Consider the following 10,192-nt stretch of genomic DNA (forward strand, 5'->3'; position numbering starts at 1 on the left):
TCTGGCTCTCTGGGTAATGACATCCAGATCAGTTTATTTTATTAATTTTTATTTTATTATATACTGCTCACAAAAATTAAAGGAGTACTTTAAAGAAACACATTGGATACATCAGATCTCCATATGAATATCTATACAAATAACGACAGGGCGGTGTCTTAGGAACAAAAGGATGCCAAGTCTTTTAGTGGAAATAAAAGTTTTCAGCCTACAGAGGCTCAGTTGTGTAGACACCATCAAATCAGAGTGAAATGAAGATGCAGCAGGCTAGTCATTTTTTTCCTAAACTGTTCAGTATCTTGTGTGGCCCCAACCAGCTTGTATGCTTGCCAGGCACAATAAAAAAGTGTTTCATTTTTGTGAGCAGTGTAGTTCAGCTACATGTTAGTGGTTTACCTAATTTAGACTTTTTTCCTATTTTATTAGTCCATTTTTGACTAACAACATGCTAGCTATTTAGGTTAGGTTATTATTTACACACTAGGTGTTTTGGCCAACTGAGGCTTTTTTTAAAGTTTTTAAGCTGTTTTGGAATTGGGCTAATATTTACACACTAGATTTTTTGGCTTATTTATGCTTTTTTTCAGTTTTTTGGGCTATTTTGAAGTTTAGCTATTTTTCCAACTACATGCTAGCTGTTTTGGCTAACCTACTTTTTTTTAGTTTTTAAGGCTATTTTGACATTCAGCTAATATTTTAACTGGCTATTAGCTTCAGCATCTTCATCTATCAGCACTAGCATCTTCAACAGCCAAATTCAGCTTACAGCATTCACACTAGCATTATCACAGGTAATACTATATATCTAGTTCATAATTATGTTAAAAAGTTACAGTTTTAAAAATGTAGTTTTAGATTGTTCGATACATGTTTATCCTATTTGACCTAAAGTGTTTTTTGGATTTTGGCCCCTTGTGTGATTGAGTTTGACCCCCCCCGGTTTAAAGTGAATAAATCTTTAGAAAATGTCAGTTTTCTCAAACCGAGTTGTAATGTTTGCAGAGAAAAACAGTCTGGGGGGGGGACAGGTAGACGCTCAACTTTATTCAGTAACAGGTAGAAGGTAACAAACACACACAGGTGGGGGGTGATCATAAGAGCACGGATCAGCTGACATCTGCAAACACCAACAGCAGCTTCAGGAGCGCTCGGTAAAGGAGCACGCCTGTGTTTTCAGCGGGGGGCAGTGAAGAGACGGGGTAAAAACACAGGTGTGCTCCTCCAGAGCGGAGCGGGGAGTGCAGGCGGGGACACCACTCGGCGGCGGGTTGGGGGCCGCGGCGCTCACAGGTCCTTCAGGTCCTTCTGGATGCCCCACAGCGTGTCGGCGCTCTTCCTCAGCTGGGCCACCTCCCCGTCGGTCAGGGTCATGTTGACCACGCTGCCCACGCCGGAGCTGTTCAGCACGCAGGGCAGGGACAGGAAGACCTCCTCGCCGATCCCGTACATGTCCTGAAACACAGACACGCCCACTGTCAGCTGGTGAGGATGCAGCCGCGGGCCGGTCACCGTGGCAACCCCTAAATGCTCAAACTGCAACGGCAGGGTGAGTCAGCAGAAATTTGTCGAGTCATTATGAGCATTTGAACCGCTCAGAAACCAGATTTTTTTTCTTTAGAGTTTAAAGGTTGAGAAGCAGGAAACAAGTTATAAACTTTATAATCCATATTTATACCCAATGTTTACTTTCTACAGTGAGGAGCTTTTATTTTGATACCCTTCAGTTATTTCTCTAACAAAAGAGGACTGCAGACAAGATGGCGGCCAGACATGATTAGCCGGAAGCAGAACTTCGAGTTTGGAGGATTGTAGCAGCTTTTATTCAAACATTTTCATGTGAATAAATGATCGTGAGCTTAAAACGAGGCAAAAACTATAAGCAATTTATTACCACCACCACCCCTCCTCCCATTCGTGGGGGTTAGGGACCGCGAATATACCGAATATGGAGAACCCAACTGTCAAGTGTTTACCGGGCCTTCAAAATAAGAGTCTTATTTCCTATCGAGAAAAAGTTCTATGGTGATAAATATTGTTATCGTTAAGTCACCCCGCCCTTCGTCAAACTGCGAATAAAGAAACACAAATAAAAGGGGGATTGTCTAGAACTTCAAAGTACTGAACAGAGTAGAAGTGATTGACAGGTCCTAAAACAAATAGACCTTCAATGAAATGAGCACCGATTACAGCAGGTTATTTCGGTTACGGTAGAACCGCGTAAATCATAATGGTTCTTACTTTGGTGTCCAACACTATCCCCCCTACCAAATCTGGATCTTTATTGGTCAAAAGTTTGAAATGGTTTAGCCTTTAACGTGCGTTCAAAGGCCACATACTGTGTGTGTGTGCATAGACTTCATTGGAAGAGGCCACTTAAAGAACGATCCGTCAACACTCCAGAAGAAACATTTGTGTCTGAAGTGTTAGAACTGCTCTGAGCGGGGGAGGGGGCTCTGACCTTAACCATGGTGGAGACGGGGTGCACGCGGCTCAGGTTCTTCACGATGCTCTCCGTCAGGTCGGCCACGCTCAGGCCGATGGCCCAGTTGGTGTAACCCTTCAGCTTGATCACCTCGTAGGCACTGCAGCACAAAGAAAGCAGAGTGGGTTAGAGTGGGAGGGGCTACGATGCGGGAATGGTACCAACTAGACTCCTGTTTGGTTCAATGCTATTGTCACGTTTATTCTAGGGGAGGGGTCGGTGACCTTTACCAGTAAAAGAGCCGTTTAGGCTCGTTTTCTACTGATCAAACCTAGAAGGAGCCGTATAGTCTTACTCCAGCCTTTAAGACATTTGGATTTACATTCATGAGCTTCTTTTTTTCAATAATAAATATGAATTCTATTTTTGGGCATGAACAAAGGCAAAAATATAACAAGAACCTAGAATCTCTCAAATTGTGATTTTTTTAAAACTTATCCTCAAAATAGAAGATTCCCTGTGCCAAACAGGATCATGTCAGTGCAGCTCTGGACAGCAAGTAACCAGTGTTGTGCAGCATAAGATAATATGTGCGGATCTGGCCCTCCAGATCATTTTATTTTATTGTTATTAATGACCTGATGTTATCTTGCGCTTACCATATTTATCATTTGTTTAATTTTGACAAAATATATTTTTATAGAGAGTAAAATATTGAAATTATTTGAAGCGGCCCTACCATGAAAATTCTACTTTGAGGTTTTAAATGCATTTTACTGTTCATTCCTCACTATAAAGAACCCCAAAATGATATTTTCATCTATTCATGCATTTAAGAGCAATCCTCTAAAAACCTGCACTGTCAGCAGGAGCCCCTCCCATACCCACGAAAACGAGTGGATGGAAACGTGCTGACGTAAGATCTATGCCAACAGCTCCCTCCAGGAAGAGTCCGTCCTGCAAGCTCCGCCCCCCGTCTTACACAACACTCTATTTATCCCCTCACCAGTGATAATCAGCGGGAAAAAAAAAACTTTCATTTTAGATGCAGAATACCGTATTGTGTTCTGTCTTCATTAAATTCCAGCTCAATAGGTGTTGTTACTTTTTCTGCGGCGCTACCTTAAGATACTACCTTAACACCCGGTCTGTGCAGAAGCCGCGAGTGTTTGCGTTGTGAAGGAGTTTAGCGATGGCCAGACCCTTTAAGGTTTAAGTTGATTTATTCTGGAAAATTATCCTGCCTGTTTTTATTCATATTTATGTTAAAAAGTTACAGTTTTAAAGTTTGAAAAATTAGCATTCTGCTGGATTTTTGGACTATTTTGACATTTACTAAGATTTTTTAGGCTATGTTGGAGTTTAGCTAATATTTCAGCTACATGCTAGCTGATCAGTCAACACTCCAGAAGAAACATTTGTGTCTGAAGCGGTAGAACTGGTTTGAGCGGGGGAGGGGGCTCTGACCTCTGACCACTAAACCTTGATTTAGTGGTACTGAACACATTCAGCATTTAAAATTGAAGGACAGAAGACCGTCACTGAGCTAATCAGACCTTTGTGGCTCACCTGTCCACCACTGCCTTGTGCGTGGCCTTCCACTGCTCCTTGTCAGCATCTGTGCCGATGTCGGGGTTCAGCTTCTGCAGGTTGACTCCCGCCACGTTGGCGCCGCTCCACACAGGCACTGGAATGCAACCACCACACGTTAGCCACGCGGCCGACCGCTGCCGGAGCGACGGGCGGGTGAGCGCTCACCGCTGGTGTCTCCGTGCTCGCCCAACACCCAACCGTTGAAGGAGCTGGAGTGGATGCCCAGGCGCTCGGCCATCAGGTAACGGAAACGGGCCGAGTCCAGGTTGGTGCCACTGCCGATGACGCGGTGCTTGGGCAGACCGCTCAGCTTCCAGGTCACGTAGGTCAGCACGTCCACTGAAGGTCGCCACGGAGACAGAGAACACCCATGAATGAAGGCAAACATCCGGCGGCTGGTGACGACACGAGAACTCACCGGGGTTGGACACCACCACGATGGTGCAGTTGGGGCTGTACTTGATGATCTGTGGAATGATGGCCTTGAAGACGTTGACGTTCCTCTGCACCAGGTTGAGGCGGCTCTCGCCCTCCTGCTGGCGGACGCCAGCAGTCACCACAACCAGGCGGGAGTTGGCGGTGACCGCGTAGTCTGAGGGGAGGGAACCAAAGCGATAAGTGACCCGATGAGGGAGGGGGGCGCTTTACCTCCTCGCTCTGACCTTTATCAGCCACTATCTTGGAGGTCTTCAGGAAGAGGCTGCCGTGCTGCAGGTCCATCATCTCCCCCTTCAGACGATCCTCCATGACGTCCACCAGAGCCAGCTCGTCACACAGGTCCTGGAGGGGGAGGGGGGCGGAGATGCTGTTTAAAAAGGGGCAACTGGTGAGGACTGAGCTCAGCCGGCTGGAGTCTTACCCGCAGCAGGATGCTCACGGCGCAGGCCATGCCCACCTGGCCCACCCCCACCACCGTCACCTTGTTTCTGGGGGTCTCGGAGGCATTGCTGGCCAGGGGGGTGATGAGTTTCTGCAGCACTGAGGACATGATGGCAGCTCCTGCAGGAAGACAAAGAGGAAAGAACCACTTTAACCGAGAGGAGGCGGGCCGGTCCAACCAGGAGCTTTGTGGGCGTAGATCCAGATGAGAGGAACCTCCTCTTAAACTGTAGTATGATGAGACCGAGACCAGAAGCAGACCTGGTTCTGGCTCAACCGTGATGGCGGCCTCACCGAGAGATGGAGAGTCACTTACTGTGTGAACAAAGACGAAGAAGTGAACACTCTGATGAAGCAAGGCCTCTTAAGAATGACCCCTGCCCTGAAGCCCCTCCCTCCAGATACCTTAAGGAGGCCGGTTTGAGGTGTGTCAAAGTCTGTGTACCAGAGTCCAAGCCGGTATCAGTCTGATCTGATTAAAGACACAAGCAAGCGACTTTGTACCTCCACCCTACAGCAGATCTAAAGAAAACATGAAGATGAGAAGTTCTGAGGTCAGAAAGATCCAACCGGAGTCAGGGTCACACCGGGTCAAGAACTCAGCTGCTATTGGTCGGCCCAAACTTGAACCAGAGATCTGCCAGAATGCTCGGCAAAGAAGGACCCGTCTAATCACCTCATAAAGAGCTGAAGGGGGCGGAGTCAGCAAACCTAACGGAGCTTTGTTTGCTGCAGCCATTGCTCAGGTGGGGACCCAGTGACCCCTTCTCCTGGTGTTCCAAACAGGAAGTGCCCACTCCAAGAAGCTAAAATCCCGTCAACATCAATAGAGAAATAAACAGCGTTTACTGTCATTCTATTGGTCAGAATAATCTTTCTTCCTTCTGCTACCTTATTATTAGCATGTTTTTGCTAATTCTATCTGCAGTTCAAGTTATTTTAGTGATAAACTGTTGAATCCTATGCTTTAGTAAAAGTAGGCGGTCTCACATCAACCGTTTTTGAAACATCTGACAGGATGGCTTTCGAGTAGTAGGCGTGTGGCCTTCCAACCAGCCTACTCCTGATCGGAAGGAGTGGTTGCCATAGAAACCGCATCTCAGACCGACTCGGACCAATCACTGCTTACGGACAATGTCTGGTCCAACATGGCGCGAAAAACATATTGACTGACTGACTTAATTTGGCTGGACTTGCAAGATAATTTTCTTTGGGTGACGTCACACTCACTCGGTCCAGTTCTCATATACAGTCAATGAGTGGACACAACGAGAAAGAGAAGAGGTGAATCTGCCACATGCTAACTGTTTTGGCTAATTTAGGCTTTTTTTCACTTTTTTAGGCTAATTTGAAGTTTAACTATTTTTTTCAGCTACATGCAAATTGTTTTGGCTTATTAAGGCTTTTTCTGTTTTTTTTGGCAAACTGAAGTTTAGCTATTTTTTTTCAGGTACATGCTAGCTGTTCTGACTAACCAAAGTTTGTTTTGTTTTTTAGTTTTTTAAGCTAATTTGGCATTTAGCTAATATCATAGCTGGCTATCAACCACAGCATTGTTAGCCATCAATTTCAGCATCTTCAGCAGCCAAATTCATCTTACAATATTCACACTAGCATTATATCAGGTAATGCTATATATTTAGTTCATAATTATGTTAAATAGTTACGCTTTTAAAGTTTTAAAATGTTAGTTTTAGAGTGTTCAATCAATGTTTATCCTGTTCGGCTCACAAACTAAAGTGTGTTTTGGATTTTGGCCCCCTGTGTGAGTTAGTTCGACACCCTGGTTAATCCCTTCAGGGGTCGCCACAGTGATGTTGCTTTCACAACTTCACACCTGTGGTTTGTAGTTTACGCCGGATGTCCTTCCTGACACAACCCTGTATTTTATCCAGACTGGGGACCGTCCCGCCACAGGGACACCTAAGACTTGGGTCCCCATGTGGCTACATAGTTAGGCACCCTGGGAATCGAACCCCGACTTCCTGGACACCAAAGAACTTGGAAGTCGTGGAGAAGCCCAGCAGAACCAGAACCATGGAAGGACAAAGATGAAGGATCTCTGGACATGGGGACAGGCTCTGGTCCTGCGTGGATCCAGTCTGATCAAGGTCAGAACACAATGGACAGGTTCATTTACACAACACCCCTCCCCCCAGCTCTACGGAGGCTGGAGGCCTGTTGAATGCGGGCCTTGAATAGGAGGGGGGTCCGTGCCAGCGCTCGTGCACGCAGACGTGTCATTGCTGGGGAAGGACAAGTGGTGTTCCAGCCGCAGCTCCGCTCGACGCGGAAGCCTCGGTGAACAGGGTCCGCCTCCGTGACTTTCACTGTGACCTAGCTACCCGCGCAGAGCATCCATTGCTGCTGCCACGCTCTGCACGCGCGCCCCCGCGGCGGCAGCGCACGCGCTCATCAACTGCAGCACGAGAAGGTTAAAATGTTTACACATATATATATATATTTATATAATGGGAAAAAAAAGAAAACTTACGGTCGACGTCAGATAACGGACAGATAACGACTCTGGTCCCGATAACGGAGCGGCGTCTTCTGACAAGCACGACCACCGACAGAAGAGGAGGATCCGGGAGGGGCGGGGCGGATGTGACGTCCGCGGTTCTGATTGGTTTTTCGGGGGAACCTTAAATAACCTTTAACAGCTGCGACACGCATGCGCGGAGGCACGAGCGCGTGAGAGAGCAAATCCAGAGTTACATAATATCAAATGATTAAAGTCAGACTTTTGGGTTTTAGAATCTAGAACTATGAAAATGTATATATATAATCAGGATTTGAAGATGTATTGTAGTCAAATCTGAGTTTCCAGTTGTGCTCAGTGTCCCTGGAGGAGAGCAGGTCTGTGCCGATAACATCTTACGTGTAATTAAACAGGTTCCAGTGCAGGTTAATCCAGTTCCGACCTCTCATGGGAGTTCCTGCCTTAAACACACGTTTCTGTGCAGTCTTTTTATATTTTCAGAGCCTTGAAGGAAACCTTAAATTCTCTGATAAAATAATCCTTAAACCTCCAAATAAAATGTTTCAAAAACAGTGGAAATATACTGAGCGTTTACAGGTACCTGTGTGTGAATCCTGCTAAATCAGGGGTGTCAAACTCAATCACACAGGGGGGCAAAATACAAAACACACCTTAGGTTGATTGAACAGGATAAACACTTATTTAACTCTAAAACTACATTTTTAAAACTGTAACTTTTAGCATAATTATGAACTAGTTATACAGCATTACCTGCGATGATGCTAGTGTGAATGCTGTAAGCTGAATTTGATGCTAAAATTGATTGCTAAAAATGCTGAAGCTGAAGCTAAAATATTAGTTAAATGCCAAATTAGCATAAGAAACTCAAAAAACCTTAGGTTAGCTGAAGCCTTAGCTAAACTCCAGAATAGCCTAAAAAACAAATAAAAAAGTCTAAACTAGCCAAAACAGCTAGCCTGTTGCTGAAATATTAGCTAAACTCCAAAATAACCCAAAAATCTTAGTAAATTCCAAAATAGACCAAAAAGCTAGCAGAATGTCCATTTTTTAAAACTTTAAAGGTGAAGCTTTTAACATAAATATGAATTAAAAAGACAGGAATATTATTCCAGAATAAATCAACTTAAACCTTAAATAACTTTCAGTATTTTTACTCTCTATAAAAATATATTTTGTCAACATTATACAAGTTAGAAATAAGCTCAAGATAACTTCGGGTCATTAATAACAATAAAATAAAATGATCTAAAGGGCCGGATAGAATTACCCGGAGGGCCGGATCCTTTGACACATGTTCTATAGGATTTCATTGTGACTAGCTTTGCACCTTCTTATCATCTCTCCTTATCATCAGAGTTTGCTGCGAGGGGGACATATTTCATCAGAGCTGCAGGACAATCAGCTAAATATGCTTCAAGACCTTTAGACTGTGACCTACATGACTGAACGAGAGCAAATGGTTACCGCCGTTCAAAGAACTTTAGACTCAGACGTTTGGGGAGATGGTTACCCAGACGTTACCCTGTTTTATTAAATAATTTAATCATAAAATTATAACTGCCAACATGCATGAGTGTGTTGATGGCTGTTGTTACTAACCTCCTTTAACACAGGAGCTCCAGTGTTTCTTTGATTTACTGTAACTTTTCAACCGTTAACACGATCATTACAGTAGATTTTGAAATCTGCTGGAATTTTAAAGGAGAAAAGCTCAATTATATAAAGTTACAATTGTATTCTTCATGTATATTTTGCACAAAAAGTGACTTTTTTTGGTCAATTAATTTTCCAACACACTTTGTGTGTGCGCATGTGACTGCATCTACAGGCACAAATGTACGTGCACACAAACACTCTGGAGGCAGCCACCGTGACGCGCCGCTGACTGTAAACAGATCTGTCAGTCAGCTGACTTGATGTGCTCCAATCTGAATGTAGCCCCACCCAATCAGGATGAGGGACCAGCAGGTTGTGAATAGACCCTCCCAGCTGTCAGAGAACAGAGGTGACCTGACAGAGTGTGAAGGCCTCGTCTCACTCCCCACACTGCGAGGTATTTGATCTCTACCAGGGATATTTCATTATTTTCAAAGGGTAACCAAACAGATAAGTTGGAGGCTGACTCCACCCACAGCCGAAATGTGAAAATCCAGTCAGAGGGGCGGAGCTTAGGGGCTGGACTGTTATCTTTACTGGAGCTCCAGATCATGATGTGGGACTTCTGAAACTTACATGGTTTGAAAATTCAACTGTAATACCTCGATTCTAGGGGGAAACACACAGACAGTTTTTGACTACATTTTCAAGAATTAAAAACGTTTATTTTATTTGTCAAAAATTTGGTAAAGACCAACAGACAGGACTTTTAAAGCCCCATTTATAGAGATCAACAGACAAAAAAAGTTGATTAAGCATCCTTAAAAAAACACTGTTGCAGAAAACAAGCTGAAATGTTAGAAAAATGAACAAGTATTCCATAGTAATTGTTTTGTGATAAGTGACTTGTTGAAGTGATTCGTACTTTAGGGCCACCGTACATTTTGTTGTAAAATTAGTCATTTCGACTTAATAAACTAGTTTCTTACCACTGTAATCAAAATAAACTATAATTACGTTGATGAAAACTCAAAAGTTCAAACCATTTGCTTATAACTAACAAAAAATACTTACCATTAGTATGGACAAAGAAAAGTTTTTATACGTGTTTTATCCATCCATCCATCCATTTTCTTGACCGCTTCTTCCCTTTCGGGGTCGCGGGGTGCCGGAGCCTATCCCGGCTGCTGATGGGCGAA

The 10,192-nt window shown here is 44.1% G+C and overlaps 1 protein-coding gene and 1 long non-coding RNA gene across 2 annotated transcripts in view; one reads left to right on the forward strand and one right to left on the reverse strand.

Moving 5' to 3' along the window:
- Window positions 1–1,023: 1,023 nt before the first annotated feature.
- On the reverse strand, window positions 1,024–7,540 carry ldhba (lactate dehydrogenase Ba). The gene is made up of 8 exons (XM_024263301.2): window positions 7,389–7,540; window positions 4,875–5,014; window positions 4,678–4,795; window positions 4,434–4,607; window positions 4,181–4,354; window positions 3,992–4,109; window positions 2,459–2,582; window positions 1,024–1,452 (listed from the first exon to the last, which is right to left on the reverse strand). Exons 2-8 carry the CDS (start codon window positions 5,001–5,003, stop codon window positions 1,285–1,287), a joined length of 1,005 nt encoding a protein of 334 aa, XP_024119069.1. The 5' UTR covers window positions 5,004–5,014; window positions 7,389–7,540; the 3' UTR covers window positions 1,024–1,284.
- A 1,727-nt stretch (window positions 7,541–9,267) lies between these two features.
- The window catches only part of LOC118598302, a 7,909-nt gene continuing 6,984 nt past the window's right edge, over window positions 9,268–10,192 (forward strand). Inside the window, exon 1 of the long non-coding RNA XR_004947432.1 lies at window positions 9,268–9,450. This is a non-coding gene — a long non-coding RNA (uncharacterized LOC118598302). The remainder of the gene's footprint in view (window positions 9,451–10,192) is intronic.

The sequence above is a fragment of the Oryzias melastigma genome, unplaced genomic scaffold (genome assembly GCF_002922805.2).
Source record: "Oryzias melastigma strain HK-1 unplaced genomic scaffold, ASM292280v2 sc00308, whole genome shotgun sequence".
Lineage (NCBI taxonomy): Eukaryota > Metazoa > Chordata > Actinopteri > Beloniformes > Adrianichthyidae > Oryzias > Oryzias melastigma.

Coding starts and splice junctions, on each gene's coding strand:
- ldhba (XM_024263301.2), bottom strand. CDS start 5,003: ATGTCCTCAGTGCTGCAGAAACTCATCACCCCCCTGGCCAGCAATGCC. Junction 4,796..4,874: donor CCGTGAGCATCCTGCTGCGG/GTAAGACTCCAG, acceptor CTCCCCCTCCAG/GACCTGTGTGACGAGCTGGC. Junction 4,608..4,677: donor CAAGATAGTGGCTGATAAAG/GTCAGAGCGAGG, acceptor CCCTCCCCTCAG/ACTACGCGGTCACCGCCAAC.